General features: G+C 43.7%; 1 protein-coding gene across 1 annotated transcript; it reads right to left on the reverse strand.

The window, feature by feature from the left end:
* Positions 1-8,633: 8,633 nt before the first annotated feature.
* rplp1 (ribosomal protein, large, P1) lies at positions 8,634-11,849 on the reverse strand. The gene is made up of 4 exons (XM_041189023.1): positions 11,666-11,849; positions 10,561-10,635; positions 9,036-9,138; positions 8,634-8,769 (listed from the first exon to the last, which is right to left on the reverse strand). The coding sequence occupies exons 1-4, from the start codon at positions 11,735-11,737 to the stop codon at positions 8,690-8,692; spliced, it is 330 nt and encodes a 109-aa protein (XP_041044957.1). The 5' UTR covers positions 11,738-11,849; the 3' UTR covers positions 8,634-8,689.
* Between the last annotated feature and the right edge of the window lie 7,658 nt (positions 11,850-19,507).

Below are 19,507 nucleotides of genomic sequence, written 5' to 3' on the forward strand. Positions count from 1 at the left end.
AGAGAAGGTAAGAATCCAGAGGGAGGGGTCCAGGTGGAGGGAGAATGTTGGAGGTGGGTGAAAGGATCCGTTGAACGGGGAGAGGACTCCTGCCCAAAGAAATGAGCCCGGAGACGAAGACGGCGGAAGAAGAGTTCAGCATCGAGCCGAGCCCGAAATTCATTGAGGTGAGGGCGTAAGGGTATGAAACTAAGTCCTTTGCTGAGCACTGAACGTTCAGCATCGGAGAGGGGAAGGTCAGGGGGTATAGCGAATACACAGCTGGAGCTGGGATTGGAAGATGGGGTGGTGACGGAGGTACAGGCAGGGGTGGAGGGTCCTAGATGGATGTTGGTGTCGATGAGTTGTTGGAGCTTGCGTTCCTTAGCACTTGAGAGAAAGAGAAAAAGTTTCTTGTTGAGGCATCGGATGAGACAAAGAATAAAATGAAACTGGGGGCACGCGCAGCTTTGAAAAAGGGTACAGCGGTGCTGCTGGAGGAAGAGGTCAAGTGTGTTCATATGGCACTGAGTGTGGATCTCAGAATGTGACGGGAACAGCAGTCCGAGAAACGTTTTATGTCCCAGAGATACCTGTAATCCTGGGTGGATTCGAAACATGAGGGGTGGAATTTCAGTTGAACTCCACGTAGGGTAAGTCGGAGACGGAGACAGTCACTGAGAAAGGAGATATGGCTGTGAAAGCGGGTTTTAGTAAACACCTTGTCAAACACCAGGAGAGAAATGGAAAGCAATGAAGGTGAGCAAGGCAAAAGAGAGATACGGAAATCTTGTCGCAGAGACGAACAAAACTTCTTCAAGGAAGGCATTTCTTGAAGAGCAGTGGCCGTCAATTAAACACAGACATTTTTTGGTGATCTGCTTCTATCACTGCTTGCTTGTCCCTACAACCACACCAACCCCCTCCATTTCTCAGCCCCCCCCCCCACCCCCACCACACACACACACACACACCTTAAACCAGCTTATATTTCACTCCTCCTTTGGATTCACCTAGTTCTGTTGAAGGGTCATGAGGACTCGAAACGTCAACTCTTTTCTTCTCCGCCGATGCTGCCAGGCCTGCTGAGTTTTTCCAGGTAATTCTGTTTTTGTTTTGGATTTCCAGCATCCGCAGTTTTTTTGTTTTTATCTCTGTATATAGCAAGGTCCTACAAACAGCATTATGAAAATGGTCATATAACTTGTTTCTAGGTGTTGGCTGCTGGATAAATTATTGGCCAGGACACCGGGCAGAACTTCTCTACTTCTCTTCAAAATAGTGTTGTGGGATCTTTTACATGAACTTGAGAGGTTCAATGTCTCATTCAAATTAACTAAATTTTGTAAATCAAGGGATAGGCAACATAACTTCAAGAAGAGTGTCCTACAGTCAGCATCTCGATGAAGAAGTCTGGTAAGAGCTTCCTGCAGTCAGCATCGCGGTGAATTAGTCTGGGAAGAGCGTCCTGCAGTCAGCATCGCGGTGAAGCAGCAAGAGTGTCTGCAGTCAGCATCGCGGTGAAGCGGTCTGGGAAGAGTGTCCTGCAGTCAGTTCTTGTTGAAAATAACCAAGAGTGACATCACAAGACAGCGCGAGAGAGTGGCAGAGAGATCAGAACCAGTGCGAGTGTGGGGAAGCTTCAAAAAGTGACGTCAGTACAAAGGTGAGAGCTGACTGGTGAGTAGTGGGTAAGTGTTTTTCTCCAGTTTAAAATAGATCGCTAAGGAGATATAAGGGTTCTAATTTTTATTTAAAGTACATAAATAATTTTTTTTTTTTACTATACGTAACTTAAAGTAAGGGTTTTTTATTTCAACTATAGGCATGGCAGGGCAGTTCAGTCCCGTGTTATGTACCGTCTGCAACATGTGGGAAGTCCTAGATGCTCCTTGCGCTCTGACCGACCACATGTGCAGGAAGTGCCACCAGCTGCAGCTACTTGAGCTCCGAGTTTCAGAGCTTGAGCGGCAGCTGGAGACACTGAGGTGCATCCGCGAGGCTGAGTTTCATGGATAGCACGTTTTTAGACATGGTCACCTCACAGCTTACAGAAGTGCAGACAGAGAGGAAATGGGTGACCATCAGTCAGAAGAAAGGTGTCAGGCAGGTAGTCAGGAAATCCCCAGGATGCATCTCACTCGAGACCCGTTTTTCTATGTTGAAAAACGGTGAGAGTGACGGTTCCTCTGGGGAGTGCAGCCACGCTCATGGCACGGTGAGTGACTCAGCTGCATAGGAGAGGAGAAAAAAGAGGGGAAAAGCAGTAGTGGTAGGAGACTCGATAGGGGAACAGACTGCGGAGATGCACAGCCAAAATCAGAAGAGAGAGCAAGTGAGTCTGGAAGGCATAGAAATTATAGGCCAGTTAAGGCACAAGGGAGTTTGACAAGGTTGGATGGTATTTATTTTAATGCAAGGAGTCTGACGACGAATAAGGCAGATGAGTTGAAGGCACAAATTAACACATGGAAGTATGATGTCATTGCTGTCACAGTGACAGGGTTGGGAGAGGGGCAGGACTAACAGCTAAATATTCCAGGATATTGGGTCTTCAGGGGAGACAGGCAAGGAGGTAAAAGAGGAGGGGGTATCACAATATTGATCAAGGAATCAATTACAGCAGTAAGGAAGGATGACATCTTAGAAGGCTCCTCAAATGAAGCCTTATGGGTAAAACTTAAAAACAAAAAGGAGCAATCACGTTTCTGCAGCTGTAGACTTGACTCCAGGATGGTATGTTGCCTCCCTGGTGTCAGGGTCAAGGATGTCACTGAACGGCTGCAGGGCATTCTAAAGGGGGAGGGCAAACAGACAGACATCGTGGTACATATTGGTACCGACGACATAGGTAGAAAGAGGGATGAGGTCCTTCAAGTAGAATTTAGGGAAACAGGAAACAGATTAAAAAACAGGACTTCAATGGTAGTATTCTCTGGATTACTTCCGGTGCCATGCGCTAATGAATGTAGAAATAAGAGGTTAGTCCAGATGAATGGCTGGAGAGATGGTGCAGGAGGGAGGGCTTTATATTTCTGGGACATTGGGACCTGTATAATGTGGACGGGTTGCACCTGAACCTGAATGGGACCAACATCCTTGAGGAGATGTGTGCTAGTGCTGTTGGGGAGGGTTTAAACTAACTTGGCAGAGGGATGGGATCCTGACAGGAGGTTCAGCAGGGGGAGATGCGTAGCCAAAATTAGAAGAGAGAGCAAGTGAGTCTGGAAGGCATAGAAATTATAGGCCAGTTAAGGCACAAGGGAGTTTGGCAAGGCTAGATGGTACTTATTTTAATACAAGGAGTCTAACGACGAATAAGGCAGATGAGTTGAGGGCACAAATTAACACAGGGAAGTATGATGTCATTGCTGTCACAGTGACATGGTTGAGAGAGGGGCAGGATTGACAGCTCAATATTCCAGGATACAGGGTCTTCAGGTGGGACAGGGAAGGAGGTAAAAGAGGGGGTATCGCAATATTGATCAAGGAATCAATTGCAGCAGTAAGGAAGGATGACATCTTAGAAGGCTCCTCAAATGAAGCCATATGGGTAAAACGTAAAAACAAAAAAGGAGCAATCACGTTGCTGGGAATGTACTATAGGCCCCCAAACAGTCAGAGAGAAATAGAAGAGCAGATATGTAGGCAAATTTCAGAGAAGTGTAAAAATAATAAGGCAATAATAGTGGGGGATTTCAACTTCTCCAACATTAACTGGGTTAGTCATAGTGTGATAGAGGGAGCGGAATTCTTAAAATGCATCCAGGAGAGCTTTTAAAGCCAGTGTGTAGAAGGTCCTGCAAGAGAGGGAATGTAGTCAGGCAAGTGGTAGAGGTATCAGTGGAGGGAGTATTTTGCAGATAGCGATCATAACTGCGTTATATTCAAGGTTGTTATGGAAAAGGACAAGAATGGGCTTGAAATCTAAATTGGAGGAAGGCCGATTTTAATAAGATCAGACCAGAGTGGACTGGGAGCAGCTACTTTTATGTAAAACTGTGTCAGAGCAGTGGGACTCATTCAAGAAGGAAATTGGGAGAGTATAGGGCAACATATTCCAGTAAAAATAATGGGTGGGACCAACAAATCCAGGGAACCCTGGATGTCGAGGGATATACAGCAATGAATAAAGAGAAAAAGGGAGGCTTATGGCAGATACAAGGGCTCAAAACAACGGAAGCCCGAGAGGAGTATAGAATGTGTTGGGGGGATCTTAAAAAGGAAATTAGGAGAGCAAAAAGGGGGCAAGAGAAAACATTGGCAAGTAATATAAAGGAAAATCCAAAGTTATTTTACACGTACATTAAGAATAAGAGGATAACTAGGGAAAGAGTAGGTCCCATTAAGGACCCTAGTGGTAAATTGTGTGTGGAGTCAGAAGACGTAGGTAGGGTTCTAAATTAATACTTTGTGTCGGCGTTCACAAGTGAGGGGGATGACGTAGGTATGGAAATCAGGCAGAAGGACTGTGATATAATTAAATAAGTTAGCATTGAAAGGGAGGAGGTTCTAAGTGGTCTGGCAGGCTTAAAAGTAGATAAATCTCCAGGCCTGGATGGAATGTATCCCAGGCTGTTGAGTGAGGCAAGCAAGAAGATAGCAGGGGCGCTAGCAATAATTTTCAATATCTCTCCGGCTACTGGAGAGATGCCAGACGACTGGAGGACAGCCAATGTGGTAATGTTATTCAAGAAGGGAGGAAGGGATAAACCAGGAAACTACAGGCCAGTCAGTCTAACCTTAGTGGTGGGGAAACTATTGGAAGCAATTCTGAGGGACAGAATTAATCTACACTTGGAGATGCAGGGATTAATCAAGGACAGTCAGCATGGTTTGGTTGAGGGGAAGTCATGTCTGACCAATTTGATTGAATTTTTCGAAGAGGTGACCAGGTATGTAGATGAGGGCAATGCATTTGACGTAGTCTACTTGGACTTCAGCAAGGCTTCTGATAAGGTCCCGCATGGGAGACTGATAACAAAAGAGCTCATGGGATCCAAGGCAATTTGGCAAATTGGATCCAGAATTGGCTGAGTGGCAGGAAGCAGAGGGTGATGGTCGAGGGGTGTTTTTGTGACTGGATGCCTGTGTCCATTGGGGTTCCACAGGGATCAGTGTTGGGTCTCTTGCTGTTTGTGGTATATATAAATGATTTAGCCTTGAATGTAGGAGGGTTGATCAATAATTTCGCAGATGACAGGAAAATTGATGGGGTGGTAAATAGTGAGGAGGAAAGTCTTAGATTACAGGAGGATATAAACGGGCCAGTCAGATGAGCTGATCGATGGTAAATGGAATTTTGTCTTGATAAGCGTGAGGTGACGCATTTGGGCAGGACAAACAAGGCACGGGAATACACGATGAATGGTAGGACCCTGGGAAGTACCGAGGATCAGAAGGACCTTGGTGTGCATGTCCACCGGTCCCTTAAGGTAGCAGGACAGGTAGCTAAGGTGGTTAAGAAGGCATATGGGATACTTGTCTTTTTTAGCCGAGGCATATAAGAGCAGGGAGGTTATGCTGGAACTGTATAAAATGCTGATTAGGCCACAACTAGAGTATTACATGCAGTTCTGGAATCCATATTATAGGAAGGATGTGATTGCATGAGAGAGAATGCAGAGATTTACCAGGATGTTGCCTGGGCTAGAGAGTTTTAGTTATGAGGAGAGATTGGATAGATTGAGGTTATTTTCCTTGGAGCAGAAGAGATTGAGAGGGGACATGATTGAAGTGTATAAAATTATAAGGGGCATAGATAGGGTAGACAGGAAGAAACTTTTCCCTTTGGTGGAGGGATCAATAACCAGTGGGCATAGATTTAAGGTAAGGGCCAGGAGGTTTAGAGGGAATGTGAGGAAAAAATATTTCACCCAAAACATGGTGGGAATCTGAAACTTGCTGCCTGAAAGGATGGTAGAGGCAGAAACCCTCATAACATTTAAGTATTTGGATGTGCACTTGCAATGCCATAGCACACAAGGCTGTAGGCCTAGTGCTGGAAAATGGGATTAGAATAGTTAGGTACGTATTTGACCGGCACAGACCCATTGAGCCGAAGGGCCTTTTTCTGTGCTGTGGACCTCTATGACTTTATAAGTCTTTTAAGCCTTTGAAAAGTTAACTGTGGCAGCACTGCTATTGTTGTAAGTAAGTAATCTTAATTTTCAAGAGTATTAGCACCACCTAGTGGGGTTTATTAGGATAATTAGCATTTCAACACGAATTAATTTTAGAATACGGCATATATTATACGTTACCATTATTTTACAATCTCTCTAAACAAAGCCTGACCATACCTGCCCTACGAAGACCATCATGGTGGCCATGTAGCTCTTAACACCAACTCACAACCTTGGTCTGACTTCCCTGCTCCTCTGGCAACTTTCTCCTTTGAGCATGTCACCTTGTTCCACACTCTCACCTGTTAAAAAAAAATTCTCACCAAGATATCTTTACGGTTTTCCTCCATCTGCACCAAATGATTTCTGATCAAGTGATTTCAACATCCACCTCAACTGATCATATTCTCTTCAGTTAATTGTCTCATCTTCCCTAAATCTGTCCCTATATTTAAACTCCCAAATCCATATTTATGGCCACACCCTTGAACTTGCTCTCACATAGCCTTGCTACACCCAACCACAGGAAAGACTATTTATGATCACTTCCTCGTATCACTCTCCATCTACCCCACTTCCACATCCCAACCCTATTTCTTCCTGCCCCTAGAGAAAACTCTCACGATTCATTTACAATTATACTTCCAAAGTCACAGTTCTGCAGCTACTGATTTGCTCAACCACATGCTCAGTTCTACCTTCGATGCCTGAGTCCTTAAAAGAGCTCTCTCTAGTGCAGCCTTCAACTCTGTTCCCTCATGTCCAAGGGGTGCAGACTTCAATGGATATGGCTGACAATTGGTTTAGCCATCCACCAAGATTTTTTTTTCATGGGACGTGGGCATCACTGACTAGGCCAGCATGTATTACCCATCTCTAATTGCATTTGAAAAGGTGGTGATGCCAAAGGGTCAGGAGGACTCGAAACATCAACTCTTTTCTTCTCTGTCAATGCTGCCAGACCTGCTGAGTTTTTCCAGGTAATTATTGTTTTGGATTTCCAGCATCCGCAGTTTTTTGTTTTTAACCACCTTCTTTAAACACTGCAGTTTGTTATAGGAACAACTACAGTGCTGTTCAGGATTTTGAAGATTTTCCAGCAGTGATCTAGTTCCAAGTCACAATGGTGTGTCATTTGGAGAACTTGAAGGTGGTAGTGTTTCCATGCCCGTGCTGCCCTTGTCCTTCTGGGTGGTAGAGGTCACAGGTTTGAAAGGTGCTATTGAAAATGATTTGCTGCAGTGCCCTGATCACCAAACTCCCCACAACAACCTATACTGTTAGTGGTTCTCAACCTCTCCTCACTTCCTCAAAATACCGTCCTTCAAGCTTCTGCTTCACGTCTAGCTTCCCTTTCTATAGCTCTGTTGACATTGCCTCTTCGCAGTATTTTGCTTTTGTTAATGTTAAAATCACTGCTATTCTCTCCTAGGAACCCCCAAATTGAGTTCTGCTCTTCTCTTCAAGATCCACTTTCTATTTCATGCATTCTTTTGTTAATCTCTCCTACCCTATTAAACCTTCCATTTTGTTCTTCCCATCCTTCTATAAGCTCAAAAAAACTTCAGTTCTTTTGAAAAGGCAAGCTGAAACATTAACTGTTTCTCTCCCTAGTTGCTGTCTGACCTGAGTATTCCAGAATTTTTCATTTTTAGCTCAGCTTTCTAGCATTCACAGTATTTTGCTTTTGTGCTTAAGGCATCCTTCATTACGTTGGTTTCCCACTTCATCTGCATCCTGCCTCACCACCAGCTCAATCTCTGGAACCTATATTGTTAGGTTGCTTATCAAAGGTGGAGTCTAGGATGAGCTGCAACTTCCACCAGTTAAACACCTCAGTCTCTCCTGCATGCACTTTGCTTTGAAGTGTTGTGAGACGGTGTTAAAACATAACTATCTGTACTTTGCTAAACAAATTAGCTCCAAAATCAGAATTTTTTAAAACCCATATCAACTTATACAAGGTAAATTATTCCTTTAGGTCTTAATTTCATCCTATATTGCAGGAACCTGAAGCACAACTAATGGAGCCTCTATTTACTATCTAATAGAGCTCTGCTACTTTAGGCTCAGTTTTCTATAGATTCTGAATGGAGAACAGCAGCTTCATGTACAAAAGCAAAATACTGGAAATCTGATGCTAGCTACATATGTTCCAGACTTGCTGAGTGCTTCCTGTATTATTTCAAACTTTTGTTGTCTATATAGTATTGTTTTGCATTTTAAGTATAAAATTTTTCACTAAAACAGATAAGGGGGGGGACGGGGTTTGAAGGAACCCACTGGAGCAATCAAAAATAAGTGCAATAATTATCAGCTGAGTATTGTAAAAAGCATCTGCTCAGCTTACATTGACTAACCAATCCCCCAAAAATCTTGACTGCTGTGACAATTTAAAGATGATGCACTAACTGGCAAACAGACCAGTGAAAATTCAGACCACAGAAGGATGTTGGGTAGCAGTGCATAGAATGGGGAAAAAGATTGGCAATGGACCTGGACCTTAGTCTAGTAATAAGGAAACAAAAATATATTCAATTTTTTATATTTTTTTTAAATTGTAAAAATCATGTTGTATGGTACATTTAATCAAAGAGACCAAAGCCCATGTCATCATCAGACTCTTCAGATTCCTCCTGTTTCTTCTCTTCCTTTTTCTCTTCAGCTGCAGGACAGAAAAGTGATTTTAGTTCTTCAGTACAAACCTGCACAACACTTGAGTAAAATTAACAAGCCTCAACCATTCACCCATCAAAAGGTAGACATTTATTAAAGCATGCAGTACTGAGGCAATTGAAGGTTAAAGGAACACATCCCAATAACATATTCTACAAGCACACTACAATGAACGACTAACTTTGTTCTCCAAATTGCTTCCAAAGTAATTCATAGTCCCACAACTCAGTTTAAATAGTTTCTCAAAACACTCACCAGCAACAGGGGCAGCAGTGGAAACAGCTGCTACAGCAGCTGGCGCACCCCCACCAGCACCAACATTGCAGATCAGACTATTGATGTCAATATTAGCCAATGCCTAAAAAAAAAATTGTAAGTTAGTGTTTACATAGGCAAGACTGCTGCTAAATTACCACTAAGATGGTTTATTTCCACCTCTGCCTGATTCAACTCATCTACTGCTGAAATCCTCACTTATTGCTTCAATACCTTTGGACTCGACAATTCCAATGCACTCCTGGACGGTCTCCCACATTCTACTCTCCATAAACTGGAGGTCATCCAAAACTCTACTGTCCATGTCAAACTCACAATACAAACCATTTCCCTATCGACCCTTTGCTTGCTGACCCACATTGGCTCCCAGTAAAAGAACATCTTCAAAATTTTCACCCTTGTTTTCAAATCCCTCCAAGGCCCCTCACCTCCCCATCTCTAATCTCCTTCAGACCCAGAACCCTCCTGTAATCCTGGCCTCTTGGACATACTCAGAGGACTCAGGTATTTACAGCACGAAACCACCATTCGGCCCATCACGTCTGCACCAGTCAACAAAGATCTGACTACACTAATCCCATTTTCCACAGCCCAGGATGCTATGGCAACACAAGTGAATATCTAAACACTTAAAAACGTCAAGTTTCTGACTCAACCACCATCTGGATGAAAAAGTTTCTCAACTCCACTCTTAGCCTTCTACTTCTTTCCTGGTTACTGACCCATCTACTAATGGAAAAAGTACATTCCTATCCACCTTATCTATGCCCCTCAATCTTATACACCTCAATCAGGTCCTCTCTCAACTGGCACTACTCCAAGGCAAACAGCTCCAGCATATCCAATCTTTCCTCAGCTCAGACCCCGCTCCAGCCCAGGCAGCATCCTGGTAAGTCTTCTCTGCAATCACATCCTTCCTATGTTGTGACCAGAACTGCATGTAGTACTGCAGTTGTGGCCTATCCAGAATAACCCCCCTCTCCTCTTATATCCTATGCCTCAGCTAATAAAGGCAAGTATCCCATATGCATTCTTAACCAACTTATCTACCAGCCCTGCTACCTACAAGGATATGTGGACATGCACACAAAGGTCCCTGATCTTCGGTACTTTTCAGAGTCTCACCAGTCATAGCATAAACCCTCAATTCTAATTGCTGCACCATTGGTGGCTATGCCTTCAAATAACTAGGCCCCAAACTCTAATATCCTGTCACTTTCTTCCTTTAAGACAAGTTTTTGGTCATCTTACATAATATGTGGCTGTCATTTTGCTTCATAATGCTTCTGTGAAGTACCTTGAGGGACCTTTCGTTAAAGACAATATAAATAGTCTACAAGTTGCCGTGTTCTGAGATCATGAAAAGTGCTATATAAATGTAAATATATTTTGTCCACACCAAGGCCAAAAAGTTTAAATTATTTTTTCAGGGTGTCAGTTTGTCCTGGGCCAAATTAACAGAAGCAATCAGTTAATGCATTGCCAGCAAGAATTCTGATATTACCTTGGCAAACAGACCAGGCCAGAAAGGCTCAATAGTTACACCAGCCGTCTTAATCAGGGCATTGAGTTTGTCTTCCTAAAAAAAGTTTAAAATACTTGTTAGCACAATAGTACAACCATGATCTGGTTATTTATTTGCGCAAATTTTACTTATTTTAAGTAGCCGTATAAAAGCACATTTACAAATCAAAGAACAATGAAATGGTAAATCTGGGTCAAGGTAGCAACGGAATGGTCAATGTGACAGTTAGAATGAATGTAGTGATTAATACACCGGCCTCAGACAGAAGGAGCAGTTCATTCAAAAGCAAGGGAATTCCAAGTCCGGATAGGACATGCCCCATGTCAAGAGTGGAATAGTGAGAACAAAGATGACCCACCCGGGTGTCAGTTCAGTGGAGCACAGCTAGCTAGTTCAGCTTGGAAAATACAACCATTTTAAAGTCCAGACCCCTAAGACATTACAGAAAATAAGTATTATGAGCTGAGCATCTAGATAAATTAGTTCAGTGCTGGAAGCTAGATCACAACTCGGACGAGATGATGATCAGGGCCAGAGGTGCACGCGCACTAGTTTCAGCAAACAGTCACCCCAGCTTCCACCCTCATGCAGGTGGAAGAAAGCGAGTTATAAATCTCAGTGTGTGATGTGGAAACACGAACATGCCTTGCTGGAGCCAAAGCAGATCAGTGGAGTTACAGATCAGTTATGGGTGGATTCCTCCCGATGGTGATCTCTGTAAGTAGCCCAGTGTGAGGGGCAATATCCCCCATCACAATCCCCAAAGAAATGCTCCCAACTCGCTGCTCAAACTTGGAAACAACCTGGATCCCGCCCCACGTGTGCAGAGCTCCGGCTCAGCCCGAGGCCCAGGGGCCCGGAGCTGCTGCCTCCTCCTCACGAGGCTCGGCCTCTGCCTCCGCACTCTCCTCCCACCACCCTATCCCGCCTCGGTGGGGGGGGGGGGGGGGGGGGGGGGGGGGGGGGGGCTCTCTCTCTCCCCACGCCGCCCCGGGGCTTCTCTCCCTGCCAGGTGGCTCCCTCAAGATGGCGCCCACCCGGCCGGCTCTAAGATGGCGCTGGGGCCTGGGGCCGCCTCACTCACCGTCACGGTGACCTCGTCGTCGTGCAAGATGAGTGCGCTGTAGATACAGGCGAGTTCCGAGGTGGAGGCCATGGCGCTGAATCTCTGCGGGTCCGATAGTGCTAGTCGCCGGGAGAATCTCGGCCTTAGCTTCGATCAGAAGAACCAAGCACCTCCGAACCGGGCAGAGCAAGAAGAGGAAGTAGAAAGGCCGGGGAGGCCCGTTATATAGAGGGACATCAGCGTCACTTCCCGGTCACCTCACTCATTTCCGGGTTAGCTCAGTGTCACGTTTGGGTCAGTGCTACGACACATCCGGCCGAGAGAGCGTCCTCTTCAATAGAGTATTAATGGGTGCAGGGATCGGGGTTTTCATTGAGCAGATTATTATGAATCATTCTGGTAACTTTTTGAGCAACATCATAGCGTGGTTACAACGCAGAAGGAGGCCATTCGGCCCCTCTCGTGTTTGTTGGCCCACTGAAGGAACAGTTCACCTAGTGCCCCTCCCTTCCCCCCTCCCCCCAATAGCCCTGCACATTCTTCCCTTTCAACCAATGATCCAGTTTCCTCTTGAAAGCCTCAATTGAACCTGCCTCCACCACACTCTTGGGCAATGCATTCCAGCTGCACTCATGGCACGGAGAAGATTTTCCTCATGGTGCCATTGCTTCTGCCAATTGCCTTAATTGCTCTCTGGTTCTCGATCCTTCCACCAATGGGATTATTTTCTCCCTATCTACACTGTCCAGATCCCTCGTGATTTTGAATATCTTCTTTCAAGTCTCAAATTCTCCAAGGAAAAATGGCCTCAGTTTCTCCAATATTTCTATGTAACTGAAGTTCTTCATCCCTGGAACCATTCTCGTGAATGTTTTCTGCACTCTCTCTAAATTGTTCACATTCTTCCTAAAGCGTGGCACCCAGAACTGGATGCAATAGTCCAGTTGAGACCAAACTATTACTTTATATTTAGATTTAACAGAACTTCCTTGCTTTTGTACCCTATTGATAAAGCCCAGGATGCCGTATGCATTATTAACCATGCTCTCAACCAGACGTGTCACATTCAGTGATTTATGTACATATTTGAATTGTATTGTACACAACAAATGCTGGCCTTGACAGTGATGCTCACATCCCATGAAATAATTTTTAAAAACCTTCTTCCAGTCTGAAAAACAACTGTTCACCACTACAACAAAAACAGAAAATGCTGGAAAAACTCAGCAGGTCTAGCAGCACCTGTGGAGAATAAAACAGATTGCCCTTGTGGGGTGGGGGGGTGGGGGTGGGGTGGGGGGAGGGGATGGCGGTGCAGAAAAACCTTAAGGCTGGCGGGCAGGCCAGGAGCCCCAGCGGCCAGTAGATTATTAATGAAATTTCATCCACTGGCGGGATGAAGTTTCATTACCATTTTGCAAAAATTTAATAAATTTTATGAGTTTGTTATCAACATGTTCCATCTCGTGTGATATTGTCACATGAGGGGGACATGTTAATAATTTTAAAATGTCTCTATTTTTTGACTTTACTTACCTTTCACTAAACTCCCTGAGACAGGACCTTGCCTTAGGGAGCAGTGTGCTCTTTCGCGCACATGCGTGAAAGAGCGCACTTTGTCAGTTGGGGATTCCCTCCCCCCCCAGAACAGGAAGTGCATAGCACTTCCTGTCAGGCAGGTGGCTGGGCGGGCCAAGGCCCGCCCACTCAAAATGGCGGCGGGCCCCATTTAGGTGGCGGAGTTTGGCTGCCCGCCCGCCGCTGAGCCGGTGGGGCCTGCTCGCCAACCAAGGGCTAAATTCTGCCCATTGTTTTATCTCCACCTTTTATCCTAATTTCGGTCTTTTTCCCCCACCACTGTCCCCTCCCCCAACTCCACCCCTACAAGAGCCATCTGTCACTTGTTCATAGTGTTCTTTTCAGAGTACTTACCCTGGTTCTGTTATTATCACATTCTGTTTTCTTACCTTAATGCCACTATCAGCACCTCCTTTAGCCCTTACCACTTCCATTAACACCCCCTTTCTCCTTTTTTTCATGGCAGCTTTGTCAATCTCTCCTTTGCCCCCACCTATCGCTGGTCTTCTATCCATCCTCACCTACTGCACCGCCCCCCCCTTAAACAGTATAAATTTAATCAGATTTTTACTTCTCTTTAGCTCTGAAGAAGAGTCAGATGGACTCGAAATGTTAACTCTGTTTCTCTTTCCACAGGTGCTATTAGACCTGCTATGTTTTTCCAGCATTTTCAGTGTTTGTTTCAGATTTCCAGCATCTGCAGTATTTTGCTTTTATCTTAGTGTTCACCACTACACTTTGTTTCCTGTCACTCAGTCAATTTTGTATACATGTTACTACTGTCCCTTTTATTCCATGGGCTGTAACTTCACTCACAATTCTTGTGTGGCACCTTATCAAATGCCTTTTGCAAGTCCGTGTACACCACAAGAACAGAATCACCCTCATCAACCCTCTCTGTTATCTCATCAAAAAACTCAAGAAAGCAATGCAAAGATTGCCAGTTTGCAAACAGGCTTAATTTTTAATTCGGGATTGGGAATTCGATCCTCGGATAATTTCCAAGTTACCAACACCATGCTTCAACTGTGTCACCTATGCGACACTATTTTGAAATGTAAATGCCCTAATTGGACCAGAGGCAATTCAGCTCAGTGCTGAATTAGTGGCGACCAGCATCTCCAGGAAGCGGTTAGCTGTCTGCAGAGGGTAAGCGGCAAAGGCAGACTACAGCCATGATGGAGCCTGCTGCCTTGCAGAAGAGAGCAGGCAGTACCTTGGAGGGTGCAGAGGGCTGTAGAGGCTGAATTGTTAAGTATATTCAAGGCTGAGATAGACAGATTTTTAATCAGCAAGGGAATCAAGGGTTATGGGGAAAAGGCAGGAAAATGGAGTTGAGGATTCTCAGATCAGCCATGATCTTATTGAATGGCAGAGCAGACTCAATGAGCCGAATGGCCTATTTCTGCTCCTACGTCTTATGGTCAGCAGCCTAACCCCAGCATACAAAAGTGGCCAAACTGCCAAATGAGAGGAAATGTGTGGTGCATGATTTCCCCAGGCACCAAGATTTTCACCTTATAAAAAAATCTTTCACTTCTCCCCGCTTTGAATCTGACAGTGCATCAGCCCCCTTATGATTTTGAATACCTCTATCAAATTTCCTCTTGGCCTTCTCCTCTCCAAGGAGAACAGTCCAACCTCTCCAATCTATCTTCCTAACTGAAGTTTCTTGTAAACCTCTTCTGCACTCTCTCCAAATGCGTTCACATCATTCCTGTACACAATACACCAGCTGAGGTCTAACTAGCGTCTCACATAAGCTCAACATAACCCCCCTGCTCTTGTACTCTGTGCTCCTATAATAAAAGCCAGGATACTATATGTTTTATTAACTGTTCTCTCCACCTGTCCTGCCACCTTCAATGATCTATTCACATATACACCCAGGTCTCTCTGTTCTACATCCCCTTAAGAATTGTACCCCTTATTTTATATTGTCTCTCCATGTTCTTCCTACCAAAATGCATCATCTCACACTTCTCCGCATTAAACTTCATCTGCCACTTATCTGCCCACTCTGCCAACTTGTGCTCACGGTTTACAATGCTTCCAAGTTTCATATCACCCGCAAACTTTGAATTTGTCTCCTACACACCTAGATCTCGATCATTAATATATATCAGGGAAATCAAGGGTCTCAGTACCGGCCCCTGGGGAACTCCACTACCTCCAGCCCTAAAAATATCCATTGACCATCAGCCTGTTTCCTATTTTTCAGCCAATTTTGAATCCACATTGCTACTGTCACTTTCATTCCATGAGTTATAACTTTTCTCACAAATCTATTGTGTGGCATTGTATGAAATGCCTTTTGAAAGTCCATGTACACCACACCAACAGCATTACCCTAATCAACCCTCTCTCTTACCTCTTCAATAATCTCCAGCAAGTTAATCACGATTTCCCCTTTAGAAATCCAAGCTGGCTCTTTCTTATCAACCCACATTTTTCCATGTGACTATTAATTCTCTCCCCAATAATTGTTTCTAGAAGCTTCCCTACCACTGAAGCTAAATTGACTGGTCTGTAATTGCTGGGCTTATCCTTACAACCTTTTTTGAGCAAGGACATAATGTTTACAATTCTCCAGTCCTCTGGCACCTCCCCTGAGTCTAGGGAAGACTAAAAGATTATGAACAATGCCCTGCAATTTCCACTCTTACTTCTTTCAATATCCTTGGATGCATCTCATCCAATCCTGGTGGCTTGTCAACTTTAAGTACTGACAGTTTATCCAGCACTTCCTCCTTAATAATTTTGAACCCTTTGAGCGACAGTTTCCTCCTCTGTCACCATGGCCTCAGTAGCATCTGTTGTTTTGGTAAAGACAGATGCAAAGTATTCATTTAACACCTCAGCCATGCCCCCTGCTTCCATCTCTAAATCCCCTTTTTGGTCCCTAATCGGCCCTACTCCTCCTTTTACCACCCTCTTACTATTTGTGTGCTGATAGAAGATACGCTAAATAACTATTTTTTTCCAGAGATTAAACAATAAACAATTCATCAGTTTATCTCGTTAAAAACAGAAATCTGCTGGAAATACTCAGCAGGTCTGGCAGTATCTGTGGATAGAGAAGAAGAGTTAATGTTTCAGGTTGATGATTGTCCAATTGCCTGAAGATTGGCTCCCACTCCCTTGCTCCTCGTCATTTGAAGAATTTTTAAAAATTGGGCTGCCCACTCCTGCCCAGCTGCCCATGCCAAAACTTTTATGGCATGTGGCATGGATGGCATATTATCAGGGTCAATTGGCTTGATAACAAGCCTAATTGACCTTTGATTACTTATTTGAATATGGTGGGTGAAATGCCGATTTTGATGCCCACTCACCCACTGTATTATGGGGTGAGCTCGGGGCTAGGCGGGAAGGTGCTATGTTGGGTACCCAACATATTTTACATGACCCCCCCTCCCAAAACACACCCAGTGGGGGCATGTAAAATACAGCCCACTATCTCCAACATTGCAGCTCTCCTTCAATACTACTTTGACTTTTGTGCTCAACTACCAGATAAACAATTGAACCCAGAACCTTATTATGCAGCAGCATAAGACCATAGGACATAGGAGCAGAAATTAGGCCCTTCGGCCCATCGAGACTGCTCCGCCATTCAATCATGGCTGATAAGTTTCTCAACCCCATTCTCCCGCCTTCTCCCTGTAACCTTTGATCCCCTTACCAATCAAGAACCTATCTATCTTGGTCTTAAATACACTCAATGACCTGGCCTCCACAGCCTTCTGTGGCAATGAATTCCATAGATTCACCACTCTCAGGCTAAAGAAGTTTCTCCTCATCTCTGTTCTAAAAGGTCTTCCCTTTACACTGAGGCTGTGCCCTCGGGTCCTAGTCTCTCCTACTAATGGAAACATCTTCCCCATGTCCACTCTATCCAGGCCTTTCAGTGTTCTGTAAGTTTCAATCAGCATGAGAGCTACCAACTGAGCCACAGCTGACACATACATTCAATTGGCAAACAGAGGTGGCATTACCATGGCCTCCCCCAAAGAGGGAGCTCCACCAGCTTCCAAGTCCAAAATTCCAATAGCATAAGAGCAAGGCCTTTGAAGTGGCGAGTTTGAACCATGTCTATTGTGCTTCCTTTTTCCACCATTTTTGTAACCACTTCAAAAGTTATAATTAGATTTGTAAGATTTCCATTTTATGAAGCCATATTGGTTGTCCTAATATTTCTGTCTCTATGTAAACAATCATTGCACTCCAAATGATTCCCTCTGGAGACAGGCTGCCGACCTATTCCAGGAAGAACTAGCCATGGAAACAGACATAAGCATGTGCTTTATCTGCCTCATGTATCACTGGCTGGAAGTGGATGAGTGAATGTTGAGGAGGATGCAAGGACACTTCAAGGAGATTTGGAGAGGCTAAGCAAGTGGCAACAATTTAGCAAATGGAATATAATGTGGAGAAATGTAACTTATCCAGTTTGGTAGGAAAAATAGAAATACCAAGTATTTCTTAAGTGGTGAGAGGCTGGGAAGTGTTGAGCTTCAAAGGGACTTGGGTGTTCTTGTTCATGAGTCACTGAAAGCTAACAGCCAGGTACAGCAAGGAATTAAGAAGGTAACTGGTATGTTGGCCCTTATTACACGAAGATTTGAGTATAAGAGTAAAGATGACTTACTGCAATTATATAGAGCTTTGGTGAGACCACACCTGGAGTATTATGGGCAGTTTTGGTCTCCTTACCTAAGGAAGGATATACTTCCATAGAGGGAGTGCAATGAAGGTTCACCAGACTAATTCCTGGGATGGAGGAATTGTGCTATGAGGAAAGGTTAAATAGACTGAGCCTTATTCTCTGGAGTTTAGAAGAACAAGAGATTATCTCATTTAAACATACAAAATTCTTACAGGGTTCAACAGGATAGATGTAGGAAGGATGTTTCCCTAGCCTGGGGTTCTAGAACCAGGGGACACATTCTCAGAATAAGTGGCAGGCCACTTAGGACTGATATGTGGAGGAATTTCCTCACTCACAGCGTGGTGAATCTTTGGAATTTTCCTACTCAGAGGGCCATGGAAGTTCAGTTGTTGAGTATGTTCAAGACTAAGATCAATAGATTTCTACATATTAAAAACATCAAGGGATGTGGGTATAGTGCAGAAAGATGGTTGAAGTAGATCAGCTATGAATGGCCTACTCCTGTTTCTATTTCTTATGTCCTTAGACAGGGCAAAGTCTTTAAGTCTAGTCTAATGTTTCCCTCAATCCTTTTTCCTACAGGTGTCAAGTTAATGGACCTATAGTGACCTGCGACCTTCTTGTCGTCTTTTTTAATGATGAAAATTGCATTAGCCTCCTTCCAATCTACAGGAATCATCTGAGAGAGCAGTCAACAATTAAAAACATAGGTCCTCAGGTGGCTATCATCTGGCTTGGTTACTCTATCTGTTTTCAAATGCTCAATTCTATTCTAAACAATATGTCTATCTAATTTAATATTACTAGTCTTATTATTAAAATCATTCAATTCTAATAGTCAAGCATCAGCTTCAAGAGTGAAGACCAATGAAAAGTACTCATTTAATATTTTCACCATACCCAATACCCTTTGGACCCTAATCAGGAGTTGGTCAAATACATTTGCAATAGGACAAATTGTATATGGTTTGTGTAGGGAATGGCCTTAATGGCCCTTTGCTTCTTCTGTACTTTATATATTCAATACTTAAAATGAATAAAACCATTCAAAGCTATTGTTATGCATTTATTAATTATTGCCAAAAAATAACAACAGCTTGTATTCATATAGCACCTTTAACGTAATGTAACATCCTAAGGCATTTCACAGGTGTGTTGTCAAACAAGATTTGACACCGAGACCCATGAAGAGATGTTAGGACAGATGACCAAAAGCTCGATGAGATAGGTTTTAATGAATGTCTTAAGAAAGGAAACAAGTAGAGAAATGGATTGATTTAGGGAGAGAATGCCAGAGTTTAGGGCCTATGCAGCTGACTAAAATTGCAGAATTGGAGCAATGCAGAGTTCTCAGAGAGTTGTAAGGTTGGAGAAGGTTACAGAATAGGGATGGGCAAGGCCATTACATCATCTTCATTAGCTTCTCCCTCATGTTATAACCATAGTAAATTATATTGATAGTTCTAGTAAAATTGACTAAAAAAAAGACCCTTCACAAACAGGAGAATTACATGTTTCTAATTGCAGTTCTAATAAAGAATGACAAATGCATAGCATGCTATAGTGATGTACAATTTTTTTTACATTACAATTGAATGCAATTATGTCTC

This window comes from Carcharodon carcharias, chromosome 6, assembly GCF_017639515.1.
Source record: "Carcharodon carcharias isolate sCarCar2 chromosome 6, sCarCar2.pri, whole genome shotgun sequence".
In the NCBI taxonomy this organism is placed as follows: domain Eukaryota; kingdom Metazoa; phylum Chordata; class Chondrichthyes; order Lamniformes; family Lamnidae; genus Carcharodon; species Carcharodon carcharias.